At 54.2% G+C, this 15,004-nt stretch overlaps 1 protein-coding gene across 17 annotated transcripts in view; it reads left to right on the plus strand.

The window, feature by feature from the left end:
* Positions 1-15,004, plus strand: part of KDM4B (lysine demethylase 4B) — a 137,297-nt gene that overhangs the window by 38,906 nt on the left and 83,387 nt on the right. For all 17 annotated transcript variants that reach the window (XR_004968105.1, XM_036312191.1, XM_036312183.1 and 14 more), the window contains 3 exons: positions 4,494-4,669; positions 5,759-5,873; positions 8,395-8,588. Coding sequence is in view for 16 of the 17 variants with exons in the window: in XM_036312191.1 (XP_036168084.1) it covers positions 4,494-4,669; positions 5,759-5,873; positions 8,395-8,588 (485 nt within the window). In the remaining variant the exon portion in view is untranslated. The remainder of the gene's footprint in view (positions 1-4,493; positions 4,670-5,758; positions 5,874-8,394; positions 8,589-15,004) is intronic.

Genomic DNA, 15,004 nt, shown 5'->3' on the forward strand with positions numbered 1-15,004 from the left:
CCACCAGTCCACAGTCTGGTGTCCATTGTCAGGTGAAACTTTCCTGCCACCCCTCCTGTTGCAGGCCCCCAGTGGGGGGGAGATTCTGAGGCCAACGGAGTCCTGGTGCCTGTGGGGGTGGGGCGTGGGGGTCCCTTCCTTTATCTGCTGTCACCTTGTTTCACTTCTAGTTCACATCCAGCCCATCTACCTGCCTTTGGATTCACATCATCTATTATGTCAGGAAACTTGTACTGTTCTGTTGGAAGTACCTTTAAATCCCACCCGACACTCTTCTGCTATCCTTTCACCGCCGTCATTTCTGTCACCCTTCCTTCACCTCTGTGTGATCCACACCATTACCTTCTCTCTCCCCCTCTTCCTCTCCTTCACTGTCTCAGATGCCTTTGAACCCAGATGCCTCTGTTTAGGCTGTTAATTCCAGTGGACCGATTTTTTGCTAATTTATTTGGATCGGTGGGAAACTATTCGGACTGGGGATTTTGTGAGGCAGATATTTTCAGGGTATATTTTCCTTCTGCCTTTTGTTTTGCATGTCCCTTTTCTCTCTTAAGTGGTGTTTTATTTGCCACTTCCTCTCTGATAGTCACCTTTGGATGCGGGAATTCTTTCTAAATCCAGCTGAGGGGGAAGCAGTCTGGGGGTGCAGGCACGGGTTCTGGTGATTAGGGTCACAGCGACACACGTGTGCACATGTGTCCCTTCTTCCATCTAGCAGGGACAGGGTGTGGTGCCTCTAGTCCCTCAGTGGCCTCCCTGCCACTCTGGGGACAGATGGATCCAAGGAAGCAGGGGCTTTGTCCCTGGGCACCTCCCATTTTTTTCAAAGGTGGATCCTTGGCTCTCAGGCTGCTGGTCTCTATGGAGAAGGGATATGATGCCCTGCTGGCCTGACATGGATGTCCCCCTACCCTGGTCTCATCAGCCTTGATTGCTCTTCTCTGTGTGTATGTGCATGTGTGTGCATATGTGTATGTGTGCACACGTGTGTGTAGGGGTTTCCTTCTTTCATAAAAGCTGTATTTGGTCCCCTCCTCAAAAGCTCTGTGAGGCTCAGTAGAGCTGGGTGGGAGTGGGTGTTCAGCAGGCACAGGTACAGTCAGGGCCGTGGCTAGAATCGGCTGTGGGTGTGTGGGAACCCCACTCTGGGGCCATCAGGCAGCCCAGTCATATTCCTCAGCCACTCTGCATATACTCTGAGGCCCGTGCCCAGTGGGTCCCTGCCTCCCACAGACCAGGGCTGGTAGCCTCCCTAGGCTGCTTGGGAAGCTCGGGGGCAGGAGGAGCCAGGGAAGGGTGGTGGGGCAATGGGACAGTGTAGGGTCCTATGGGAGGGGTCAAGGTGCTCTGGTGCCCAGGTGCATCCCTGAGGACAGTCCTGAAGGTAGACAATGCCCTGGTTGCTCTCAGCTGCCAGGCCTGCCCCATGAAGAGTGGCTTTGGGACCAGGTGGTTTTTTTTGGGGAGGGGGGGACAAAGGTTTGCCCCTCACTCTTCCCTCTTGCAGTGTTCCCCACACCTACTACCCCAACCGCACAGACTCCTAGCTTTGCCATACAACTCGCACCTAGGCCATTTGCCCAGTGTCCCCTCATTCATTTGAAGTGTGTGGCCTTACTCTGGCTGAACTTGCTCTCCAGGAGCTTTGAGCAAGGGTCAGTCCAGGGCTATACCAGGCAGGGGCACCAGGTGCCGAGTGGGGCCAATCAGAATGCTGGAAGTTCTTTAGGTGACATTCTTCAGATGTCCTTTGCCTGGGATCTCCTTTTATTTTATTTTATTTTTTAAAATATATTTTTATTGATTTCAGAGAGGAAGGGTGAGGGAGAAAGAGATAGAAACATCAATGATGAGAGAGAATCATTGATTGGCTGCCTCCTGCATGCCCCCTACTGGGGGTCGAGCCCACAACCTGGGCATGTGTCCTTGACAGGAATTGAACCTAGAACCCTTTAGTCCACAGGCTGACACTCTATCCACTGAGCCAAACCAGCCAGGGCGGGATCCTCCTTTTAAATCTGATTTTGTAGTGGTGTGAGGGTATTAGGCCAGAAGGGATTTTTCCAGAAGCTCCAGTTTCCAGACCAACTGGAAGTGGCCCTCCTTTCAAGCAGTTTTTCAAAACCTGCTTAGAATGTGTCCAGGAAGGAGTGGTTACATGTATGCAAACCAGGCATCGCACGTGTGTGTGAGGGTCCCTCCTTGTTGTCAGATGTCTTCACACAGCAGTGTGTGAGGGGTGGCATAAATGAACAAAGTAGCCTCAGGCTCTTGTTTGAAGGTGGGAAATTTGGGAGTGACATACTTAGTTCATTTTGCCCCAGACTGGGACTAGGATGGACTTCTAATAGAACTGAAGTGGGGCCGGAGCCTGTGAAGGCTCATGGCACTTTCCTGAAAGAGGTTTGGGTTTTCTGTCAAAAGGAGACATCAGTAACATAACTAAAAAGCAGCTCAGGGTCATGGATCCTTCCTCACAGAAGAACGTCTTGGATCCTGGAGGCATAGCCCCTTTTATTTATTTCTTTTGTTTTCCAGTCTTGAATGTTTTAGTTTAGCATCCGAATCTTCAGATTTCTCACCAGAAATCTAAGAAAACCTTCTGCTGGCAGGCTGACCCCAACCAGTCCCCTTTTGTCACATGGCCTCGCACCAGAAACAGGCGGGTATTCTAGGTGCCTGTTGCGTTGAGGCCGCAGTTGACAGAGTAAGAGAGAAGACGTCCCCAAAAAGAGCCTTCACTGAAAGGTTGTGTCCTCATCCTCATTAAACTCTTATTAGGGTCCCAGCCTTGGCACTGCTGATATCTGGGTCGGGTATCTGTGGAGGGCCATCCTGGCCACTGCAGGGGGTGCTGAGCACCTACTCGATGCCAAGAGCACCCACAATCATGACAACCTCAGATGTCCCTAGACATCACTCACTGTCCCCTCGGGGCAGGGTTGCTCCAGGGAGACCCACTGACTTCCTCTGTTGTCATTTGAATTTTATAAATAAACTGTGTGCTGATAGGGGATGCAGCACCTTTCTGTTGTTAACTGGCAACTGGAGAATGAGTGCCAAGCAAAACATTTCTTTCACTGGTGTCATAGGTGGGATTGTGGAGTCCTTGGGGATGGTAAAGGGATTTCATCCCTTTTGGAAGCTGTCTGCAAACTTGGGCATCAGCGCGGTGTTCTTCCCTCATTGGCCCCGAGTAGGGTGAGGGTTCAGCCTCTTTAGAGTCCATGGCTGATGCTCTGGAAACAGGTTGGGTTAGCCCCGCCAGCATGGCTCAGTGGTTGAGCGTTGACCTCTGAACCAGGAGGTCACCATTCGATTCCCAATCAGAGCATATGCCCGAGTTGCGGGCTTGGTCCCGGTTAGGCTTGCAGGAGGCAGCGGATCAATGATTCTCCCTCATCATTGATGTTTCTATCTCTCTTCCCTTCTCCCTTCCTCTCTGAAATCAATAAAAATATTAAAAAAACAACAAAATAGGTTGAATTAGTTCCTTTTCCCAAAGCTGTTAGGTGGCCTGCTGGGCACCCTGAAAGGGGCCTTGAGGCTTGCAAACAACCACCCAGGACTGGAGGCACTAGTCCCATTTCGCCCTGTGGGGCCCAGAAGGGTGCCTAATGCTCAGGAGGCCCTTGGTCCAGCCCAGAGGTTGCCCCTGACCAGGAAGGTGAAGGGGCCAAGAGTGGATTTCTGAGCCCAAGCAAGCCCGGCACAGTGCCCCTGACACTAAGCCCTTCGTGCTGCTCCTAGTGTCCCCTTGTGGAGAAAGGCAGGGAGGGCCGGGGCAGGAGAGCTGCCATCAGCTCACAGTCAAGGCCTGGTGGTTGGTTGCCATTGGATTTGCTCCCATGAAATAGCTGTGCCTTTTCTCAAAGGCAACCTTCTGAGGTCTCCTCCCACTTAGAATTGTCACCCTTCCCTCTGCCTCTGGGCTTCTTACCCAGCCCTTCTTTATTTTATATCCTTAGTACTTACAACTGGTTACCTTCCCACAGTTTCCTTAACTCTGTGGGTGGCCCCCTGAAACCCGGCTCTGAGGTGGAGCCACACCTTAAAGGTATTTATCATCTGCCCTCTTCGTGGAATGTAAGGCCCTCGTGGCTCTTTGTTTTCCCATGTTTCCCCTCCCCAGCACCTAGAACCGTAATTACTCCCTAGTAGGTGTTAATGAAGGGGATTCCTAGAACATGTGTCTGGCATAGCCTTGCTCCTTTCCAAAGCTAGAGGGCAAAATGGCCCTGCCCTCCAGTGATAAAGGTTTTAAAAGGACTTCAAATGCAGCTGGTGGTGTCCATGTTTCTGGCACCAGATCACTTGGGTGCTTGATAAAAGCACAGATGGTTCCTGGTGCCCCTGTGGGGAAGTCCCAGGTGTGCTTCCCAGGTAGTGGCTGCTGGTCTCCCAGGAGTGGGGAGTGGGTCTCTGATCGTTCCCCTGTCCTGAGTGGATGTGCCTGTCTGGAGGCATCGCTGACTTCCTCCTTGGTCTCGCAGATCATTCCCCCGAAGGAGTGGAAGCCACGGCAGACGTACGATGACATCGATGACGTGGTCATCCCAGCCCCCATCCAGCAGGTGGTGACGGGCCAGTCAGGCCTCTTCACACAGTACAACATCCAGAAGAAGGCCATGACGGTCGGGGAGTACCGCCGCCTGGCCAACAGCGAGAAGTATGCAGCCGGGACCCTGGCCGGTGCAGGGCAGAACCCTGAAACCTTAGCTCCGAGGTGGAGCCACATGTTAAAGGCCTCTACCCCCCTGATCTGCAAAGCCCAGTCCACTGCGGGCTTTGGGATGCAGAGATTGTAGGGCACACGCAGCCCTCTACAAAACGCATGCCATCTGCTCTGGGTGCACTGGGTGGATCTCAACATCTCGTGCTCAGAGACCCCCCCCTGTTCAAAGAGGGCAAAATCCAGACCCTCACCAACCCACAGCCACCTGTCCACCTCACCCTACCTTCAGTAGCCACTACTGAGGGCTGCTCCTTGGGGTTCAACCTGTTCCCTGTCCCTGGAGTGCATCCTTTATACCCTCCCATAATGTCTCAGTTCTGATGGCGCCTCCTCAGAGAGGGGCTCTCTAGCATGCATTCCTGCATGTTGCTTCCTTCAACATGGCGCACACATGGGCACACTCATGCACATTCTGTGTGCTCATGGGTACACTCGTGGGCATTCCCAGTGCATACACGGTGCACTCACGAGCATACCACTGCTGTTTTCTCCTTCCTGTTCTCTGTTACTCCCAGATTCCTGGCTTTCTAAAATTGTGCATTTCCAGCAGTACCTTTGCTCTCCGACATAAGTGTACTGTGAAGGCAGGGTGTTGTCTGCCCACTCATGCAATGGCCCTGGTGCCCAGGACAGCGCCTGGCCCGTAATCAGTACTCTTAGTATGTGCTGAGCAGTGGGATGATGAGAACCGCCAGAGCCAGGCCCATCCACCTGCTCCAGCTGCCCCTGGTGTGCGTTGTGACTTGGATACCACAGGCCCAGCTAGCTGATGAGGTGGGATAAGTGGGCATTATTCCAGGCAGGGCCACCTGCCCATCTTATACACACACCCTGGAATAAATGCTGTCCCAGTAGCAATGGGACCACATTTATGTTTTCTGGGTATGTGCCCTGTGGTGGGGACAGTGGGTGATCTGGGCAGAGCCTCTCTCAGTGTGTCCGGCAGATGCCCTGGGTCTGGTTCAGCTGTGAGATCAGGCACATGCTCTGAGACCCCCTTTTTGGTGTGCTGTTTGCTCACAGATACTGCACTCCTCGGCACCAAGACTTCGACGACCTGGAACGCAAGTACTGGAAGAACCTCACCTTCGTCTCTCCCATTTATGGTGCCGACATCAGTGGCTCCTTGTACGATGATGTAAGTTCTGGATACCAAGAGGTTCTTGGGAAAATGAGGGACTCGGTTTCCATGGTGGAGGTGAAGGAATGTGAATGGAAATGGAATTGAAAATGGAAGTTAAAATGACACAAACTTAGCTGGGCTTTCTGTTTGGGCTCCAGTTACAACTACGTGCCTGGTCTTAGAATGAATGATGAAGGGATCCCGTGGTTTTCTGACTTGCAAAATCTTTCCTACTGAGTTGCAGAGTTCTGATGGCTCTGATCCTGGGAACCCCAGGTTCTCAGCTGGCCAAGCTGCCATGGGTTCACTTATTTCTGGTCCCTGTGCTGGGCTGGGGGGCTTTGGGGACACCCAGGCAACAGAGAGGGGCCTGTCCTTGGCCTGTCCAAGGACTTAGACCAGGTGCTGGTGACTGTGACCAGAGGCCCAGAGAGGTGCTGGTGTTAAGCAGAGGGAGGTTGAGTGGGGCCCTTTTTTTATGGGATAGTTTATTAATATTTATGGGACCTCAGATAACCCTGGTTAATTTCAGAGTTACTGAGCCTAGCTCTTTCCTGGGGGTGTTCTGTATGGGGTACCCTGGGCTAAAATATGGTCTTTTCCACTCCCTAGGTTGTCCTCTTGGTTTCCATATGTGCCCCTCACTCCACGTTGTCACTCTGAAGGTCATTTCTTACCAGGATAGTCTCTTCCATTCACTCAGCCCCTGTTTACCATGAGAGCAGCTGGTGGGCACCACCTGAGTTCTGGTCTTGGGTGGGACTAGAGTTGGGTGGGAATACCATCTCCTCCTGGGAATGAGTGGGGACTCTCCTGGATGCTCAGAGAGGAGCCTGTTAGAACAGGCGGGGCTTTTAACTCCCAAAAGGTATTGGAAAAATCAGGACTACTGCGTGGGTCCCCACATGAATTGTTGGCCAGCATTTCTTTTTGCCCAGAGTGGTTGCGCCATGTTGCATTCCACCAGCAATAAGTGAGAGTACCTATTGCTCCACATCCTCGTCAGCATTTAGTGGTGTCAGTGTTCCGAATTTTGGCCATTCTGATAGGTGTGTAATCGTAGCTCATTGTGGTTTTAATTTGCATTTCCCTGGTGACATATGATATGGAGCATCTTTTCATGTGCTTATTTGTCATCAGTGTATCTTACTTGGTGAGGTTCAGGTCTTTGACTAATTTTTTAAGTGGATTGTTTATTTTCTTATTGAGTTTCAAGAGTTCTTTTGCAAATATTTTCTCCTAGTCTGGGGCTTGTCTTCTCATTCTGTTGAAGACTCTGCATTGTTTTCAAATAATTCAAAAATTAAAAAAAAAATTAGAGCCTTGTCTAGGGAGAGCCTCTGGGTTTGCTCTTCTGTGCTGCCTGCAGTTGGTCATAGTGATGGCCCCGTGAAGGACCCTGCTGCCCAGTGAGGCTTGGCGGGGCCAATGCTGAGATCGTGAGCAACGCCTGCCTTAGGTTCCTGAAGAGGCTTTGGGGCCCTGTGTTCCCCGTGCCTGATCTAGTGCAACAGTCTCCTTTTACAGACGTGAAAACTTAGGCTCAAGCAGAGAAATGACTTGCCCTGGCCACACGATGAGTTATTGCCTGGCTTAGACTAGATCCCAGGTCCCCCGCCTGTGGCTGCATTGTGGATGTGTGGGCTGGATAGTGAGGTGAATTGGACAAAGCTTAGGGAAGCGACCTCTTTTTGATGTGCCCTGACCTTGGGAAGCTTCTATTCAAGGCGACCTTGGGCTTTTCTTTCTTATACTGAGGGGTCTGGTCAGTCTCCCTCCCGCCCCCCATGTCCTGGGCTTCTGCCAGGACTCACCTTACAAAAATCAGCCACTAATCTCACCAAATCAAGGGCCTGTAATGTGGACAGGAGTGGGTGGTACAGGGTGGATTGGGGCAGAAAGAAGGCTGATGTTCACTCACATCTCAACAGGCTTGAAGGGTTCTCTAGGGAAAGGAAGTTGATTAAAGCATATTTTGTGAACTCTTATGACAGGATGCAGTTTGCTTGCTTGTGGCATTAGGAATAGATGAGACTGGTAGGTGAGGATTCCAGCCTTGTTTGCTTGGTTCTGAGAACCATCTCCATCTCCTCCATGCGGAGGTCAGAAGGGCTATCTGGCACCTTCACTGGTCTAGTCCCACTTGGCAGTTGTCTACCTCCTTCTGTGTCATTGACTTTGAGGCACACTAGTTACTCATGACCAAACTGAGGTCTTTACTGCTGAGATGAACACATACCTCAACGTGGAGTCTAGAGAAAGCTCTGCCCAACTGCATAGCACAGGGCAGTCAGTCGGCATCTGCAGGGTATGAGCAGCCCAGGATGGGTTTTGGATACTGGGGTGGGTGAGGCTCTGAAGTGGGCAGGCAGGTTTGGAGCTGACAACAGGGCTCTTGGGCCCTCATGGGGGTCACACTGTAGCAGGCGGCTCAGAGGGAAGGACACTTCCTGTCCTCCCACTAGTGTCTGGGGCTGGTGGGGCCTGGGTACCCAGGGTTGGCCAGCCCACTGACTGTGTTCCTGCTGCCCCACAGGACGTGGCCCAGTGGAACATCGGGAACCTTCGGACCATCCTGGACATGGTGGAACGTGAGTGCGGCACCATCATTGAGGGTGTCAACACCCCCTACCTGTACTTCGGCATGTGGAAGACCACCTTCGCCTGGCACACGGAGGACATGGACCTGTACAGCATCAACTACCTGCACTTTGGGGAGCCCAAGTCATGGTGAGTGTCCAGCCAGCGGCCTGACTTGCTCCACAGGGCAGAAGGTCTCCGCTGCCAACAGGGCAAAGGGCGAGGGAGGGCAGGTGGATAGGCTCCTCCTGGTCAGGCAGGCATGGGTGCCTTCTGTGTGGCTCCCTGTGGCCAGGGCTATTAGGGAGGGTGGGCCAGGTTTGGAGCTCTGGTAGCTCAGGATCTTCTGGCTCTGTCTGCTCCCACTGGCTTCATGACAGCCTCAGTTTACTCATTAGTTTGGGGATGAGGTATACGTGCCCCTAGAAATGAGCTTCCTGATTTGTGGAGTTTGGCGTTTGGGCCTAGAGAGCTTCCCACTGAGCAGCGGCTGGTTCTGAGCTCCCTCAGCACCTCCCCAGGCCGAGTCAGGTGTGGGGCTGTTGTACTGGGGCTCTCCTGGGGCCACAGGCCTGGGGACAGGGTAGCCTTGAGCACTGAGCCTCCCTTGCCTTCCTCTTGGCCTTCAGTTTGAGGGGTGAGGTTCCCAGTAGGCCCCTGCTGCCTGGGGTCCCCACTAGTGTGCAGGTGCTGAGCAGGGGTGGGTGAGCTGTCCCAAAGGCCACTCTGTGAGTGCTGGGCTCTGCAGGCTGGGGCATATGTGCAGTGTGCTCTGTGTTCTGGAATCTCTGAGCTAACACTCACCTCACATCCAGCTTCTGCTGGCAGGCCCGGAGGCAGCTGCCTTCTGTTTGTTCACGGCTGTTTCCAGCGGAGACTCCTTAGCTGGGGCTTTGCATCTCCCTGCCCCTGTTGTCACAATAATCAGCGAAGCTCAGAGGGATGGTAGGGGAGGCCCGGGAGCAGATTGTGGCACTCCAGACCTCAAACAAGCTGGCTCGGGGCAGTGGGGGGCAGGGGCAGGGGGACACAGGCAGCTGGGGACACAGGCAGCAGACCCTGGCCAAGGCACCCCTTACCTTGACTGAGCCTCTACCCATAGGCACCTCAACTCCTTTAAGTTGCTTGGACCTCCTGGGGCCCTTTGCTGAGTGGGGCAGGATCAGGAGTTCTGAGCAGAGGACTCAGGAGCCAGCAGGAGATTTTGGGTGGGAAACCAGGCCCCCCTCTTCTTCCTTTGGCTGTATGACCATGCTCTCCTCACCTCTCATGTGAACAAAGCCGTTTCCTCTCAGACAGGCAGAGCAAGATAGAGAAGCATTGGACACGGACGTGGTGGGGGCATTTGTAGGAGTGTCCCAGGGCTACTGTGACAAATCACCACAAGCCTTAGCACACACACATTTATTCTGTCATGTTCTGTCAGGAGTCTCACAGGTGTGGGCTGGGCTTTTTCTTTTGGAGGCTCTATGGGAAAACCCGGCCTTTCCAGCTTCTAGAGGAGCCGTATTCTGGGTTTGTGGCCCTTTCTTCCATCTTCACAGCCAATAGCGCAGCCTCTTCCACCTCTGACTCTGACCCTCCTGCCTCCCTCTTATAAGGACCCTGTGATGACCCTGGTCCCTCCTCCCCATGCCCCCAGGGGTATCCAGCGTCCTTAATCTATCTGAAAAGTGTCTTTTGCCATATGAGGTGCCATGTCCACAGGTCCCAGGACTAGGACTGGGATGTCTTTGGGGCCATTATCCTGCCAGCCCTGGGCCTCTGGCCTTTGAACTGTGCTACTCTGCGTGTGTGGGAGATCCTGTTACCGTTCCAGGGCTTGTTTTCAGCCCACTTCTCTCCTTGGGTGGTGTGCGTTGGCTTTGCATTAGCCCTTGGTCATCAAAGCCTCCAGGTTGAGTGGTATTTACCTTTTAGGGGTGAATTTGGAAGGGATTGGTGAGTTGGTGATGCCCTTTTCATAAGACCTGAATCTCACACCCCCCAGCGTGATTCTGAGCACTCGGGCAGAAATGCTTCCTGGTCAGTGGCACTGTCCCATTGCTGTCCAGGAGGTCCCAGTGGCCGTGTAGCCACCTTGTCCCCTCCTCTCTCCATGGCAAGGCTAGGCTGTGACTCCACAGAGGCCCCAGCTCAGGCCTGGAGGAGAGGGGGCCACGCTCTGCCCCAAGTCCACACCTGCAGGCAGGAGGGCGGGGCCTGGGAGTGCAGCTTGTGGTGTGAGTGGACCTGCCCCTCACCTGGGGGATCTGCCTGCCGCCTCTCAGCAGTCAGCATGCTCTCCGTGGGCCGTGCAGGCTGAGTGCCCACGAGCAGCCCTCCGACTCCCTGTGCAGATCCACAGGCTGTGTTGCATGTTTGTGTGTACGCCTGAGTGTCTGAGTGTGTACATGTGTGCTTGTATGTATGTGAATATATGTATATGTATGTGTGAGTATATGTGTATGTGTGTTTATGTATATGTGTGTGTTTCTATAGTTGAAGTGTTTTTGTGTACGTATATGTATGTGAGTGTGGTGTGTGTGTGTGTGCTGGGCCTGCTCAATGGCCTGGATCCGTGGTCGGCAAACCGCGGCTCGCGAGCCACATGCGGCTCTTTGGTATTCAATTGATAAATGAATAAAGAGCAGAGCCACACTCAAGGGGCAAAGAGCCGCATGTGCCTCGTGAGCTGCGGTTTGCTGAGCCGCAGTTTGCTGACCACTGGCCTGGATGATACTTCATGGTGTTGGCCAGTGACTTGGCCACGTATCTGAGTGACTGTCCTCTGTCCTCCCTGTCCCAGTTCGGTTGTGTGCAGCTCCCCTCAGGGCCACTAGATGGCACCCCTGCCCTTCCCCCATGGACCGTTATCTCCCAGCACGGAGGTGGAAATTTCCTAGGTTCTTTTTATCCTTTTTAGACTCCACCTTTTTAGAACCCAAATGATCATCCCAGGGCCCCTTGGGAGCCACAGTAGGAGAGAGCAAGGAGGGGGCAGGGGGATGGGCGGTAGGAATACTGCCTCTGATCTGCTCAGCTCCGCGAGCATGCTCCGATTTTAAGGGCATCTGGCTGGCAGAAGGACCTTAAGGGAAGAAAACCCACCTTTTCCTTAGAGAGAGAGGGGAAGAAGCAAGCCAGTGCTGAGTCCCAGCACGTGGTGGCTAAGCTCTCGTAGATGTGACCCTGGGGCAAAAGTGTGTTCTGGGGTCACGAGGCTCTGCAGCAAGCAGTGAGGATGCCGAGGAAAGCTGCTGGTCTCAGGGAGGTTGGTGCAAGAAGTGGTGTAGGGAACCTGGCAAGGAGGCTGGCTGGTAGTGAGAGGGTGGGGGCCACAGAAAAGTGGCTGGGATGGATGGTAGTGGGAAGGTGGTGGGACTGGCTTTGAGGGAGGTGAAGTGTGAGAAAACGCAATAGAAAGTCCGCGAGAGCTGTCCATGAGAGGGGACCCCGGGAATGTGAGGGCACAGCAGCCCCCTCCCTGGGGGATGCAGCAGGGCAGACACCTGGCTCTGCATCTTGCCTCCTGTCACCAGCACTCGGTGCTCTCTGGCTGCAGCCCCTGAGGACAGCCCCTGCTTTGCATGCTGTACGCCTGGTTTGCTTGGGGTGGCCCTTGTGTCTACCCATCACCTCACCTACACCCTTCTCCACAACCCGATTCCCGAGAGCAATGGGGAAGCCATCAGCAGGGCTGGCATTGGACACAGCAGCGCGTCTCTGACAGAAAGAATGTTCCAGAAGGCACTTTGACCGTGGTCTTGGTTTCTGGTCCAGAAGGGGGGTGGGATGGCACTTGGAGGTCTCTCACACAGACCGAGTGTGGCCAGTGGGAAGGGACTTCTCAAAGTGTGGCCATGTAGGGTCCCAGCTCCCTGCTCCATGCCTGGCCAGCTCAGCCTGGTCGTCGTGCTGGGGCCCTTCCAGCTCTCGCTCCTCAGGATCAGGGAGGGGATGTTGGCATCAGTGTCTCCCCACCAGACCATGGACCCGGTGAGGGCAGGGCCCTCGGTCTTCCTTTTGTACCCAGCTCCCAGCAGGGGCCTGGCATAGAGAGGGGCCTGGTAACTATCAGGAGACCTGGGTACTTGGACCACAGTAACCCCTCCACCTCTCAGAGCCCCAGTGCGCTGAGGTTTCCATCGTGTGGAGCCAGTGCCATCCTGTGGGAGCCGGCCCTCCTGGTCTTGCTCTGTCACGGGGCCAACATGGACACTAGCCTGGGGGGCCAGGTGAGGTGCTCTCTTGCCCCTGGGCTGGGGGCTCAGGGAGCCACTTGGCAACTCCCTGGGAGGATGATGCCTTGCTCCCACCCCTCCCCAGAGAGGAGACATTCTCTGGCAGATTGTACTCACACGTCGGTCTCCCTAATATATGTACTGCTCTGCTTGCGTCTACAGTAGCTTAATTGCAACCATTTCAGATTATTTCCGTAGCACTTTTTTTAAAGTGTCGACATCCTCAGGTTTATTGCGTTTTATGAAGCCTTTCTGGTGTGTTGCTACTTCGGTAGTGTGATTTGTGTGTCAAAGTGACGTGAACAGCCTGGTGTCGATAAAAGCATGAAATTTGCTTTGAAAGGCTGGCAGTACGTGGTGCTCTCAGGCAGCAAGGCTAAGAATATCTGAAGCATTTGAGTGCTTCAGAATTCCTTTTGAGATGGGGATTGAAAATAGACTGGTACTTATACTCACACGAGGACCATTCTTGCCACTGCTTGACCTTCCTGCCACCCTGCTGCCCTGTCCATTGTTGAGGCCAGGAGGGTGGGTAGGCATGGGTATCAGGAGGAGGCAGGGCTGGCCCTGCAGGACAGTGCCTAGGGGGTGGGCAGCCCAGGGCTTAGTGTCCAGAGATTGTGCCCTATAGAACCTGCTGTCATGGACCAGACTCGTTCTGTGAAGCCCATGGGTGGTGGTGGTTTAGCCAGAGATGATATTCCCACAGCCTGTCCCAGGACCACTCTACCTGAGGGCTGCCCCTGGGCCATCTGCCACCTGGTTTGGCCCCTGTGGGTCTCAGGCCAGGTCAGCTACCAAGCCCATCATTGGAAACTTCAGCTCCGTGTGTGATACACCCACCTCGTGTTGTTTCACACTGTTTCTCAGATGCAGCAATAACAGTGTTTCTAGCAGTATTGCCACATGCAGCACCTGCCACCTCCTGTCCTCCCTGCTGCTTCCAAGTGTCCCCAGGAAAGAGATCTGGGCTGGGAATTGGAGAGCACTGGGCTCTGGTCAGCCCTTGTCTTCCTGGGCACTTCGGGACCATCTGGAGTGTGCTGTGGACCCTGAAGAGGAGAGCAGAGTGCCTGCCACACTGTGCAGGGTAGCCTGGAACACATTACTGCCAATGTAGGGAGTCAGTCCCCCTGGCCCTGCCTCCCAGGGTGGGGAAGGTGCCTTGTGGTGTGTCCTGTGTGCCTGCATGCCGGGCAGTGGCTGGCTATGGCTTCGGCAGGGCAGGCTTGGGAGATGACAGCCTTCGAGGGTGAGGCCGGCTAGGGCGGGGGGCTCAGTTGCAGGAGCCAAGGACCACTGCGAAGAGCAGAGATGGCGGCTTCTACCGTGCTGGGCAAGGCAGATGAGCTGCAGGAGCCCGGTGCTCTGGGCGGCCGAGAGCCACACTTCGGGCACCAGGGCCTCTCATGGGCTGCTGGACTGTGACGGCTGGGATGCAGGCAGAGCTGTACAGTTGTGGTTTTCCTTTCCATGTTTTAAAATTTATTTATTTATTGATTTCAGAGAGGAAGGGAGAAGGAGAGAGAGATATAAACACCAATGATGAGAGAGAATCATTGATTGGCTGCCTCCTGCATGCCCCACACTGGGGATCGAGCCCTCAACCCAGGCATGTGCCCTTGGCCTGAACCGAACCTGGGACCCTTCAGTCCGCAGGCCGATGCCTATCCACTGGGCCAAGCCAGCTAGGGCCTTTCCATGTTTTAAATGCTGTGAGTGGGGGAAAGCCCCTCCTGGGTGACTGAGGCCAGAGCAGATGTGCTTTACCTGAAGGAACATCAACACAGTCTAGCAGGGTCACGTACAACCCCCCCGGCCCCCATCCCTCTTTGTCCCCCTAAACTCCCTCTGGTTCTGCTTGTACTTGGAGGAGGTGGAGATGCCTATTTCCCTCTGGAAGGGGGTGTGCCCCGGTGGAGGATGAGGATGCTCTCCTGCCTCTGGGGATTGGCCCTCAGGGCTGTGACCTTGGCCTTGAGGCCCCAGACTCTGCAGCATCCCATGAGTTCTGTCTCTGGCTTCCCCAGCCCCTCCATCCTTCCCACTTTGATTTATCTGGGATACAGTCTTCCAAGTCTCTGGTATCAGTGTCCCTGTGAGGGTAGGGGGGAGAGACAGGGGACACGGGAGAGAGTCTGATTGCACTCCCATGAGGGGCATGGAGCCCTCATTAGCTCTGGATGGTCCTGAGGTGCGCTGAATGGATCCTTCTGTGCAGGGTTAGTGGAAGGAATGCTGGCGAGAGCCTGGGAGTCTGGGGGATTGTCTGAGAGCTCTGCCCCTTTGCTGACCTTTCAGAAGCCTGATTGAGGCTCCCAGTGGATTGGAGAAATTTTCCCT

The sequence above is a fragment of the Myotis myotis genome, unplaced genomic scaffold (genome assembly GCF_014108235.1).
Source record: "Myotis myotis isolate mMyoMyo1 unplaced genomic scaffold, mMyoMyo1.p scaffold_m19_p_6, whole genome shotgun sequence".
Taxonomy (NCBI): Eukaryota; Metazoa; Chordata; class Mammalia; order Chiroptera; family Vespertilionidae; genus Myotis; species Myotis myotis.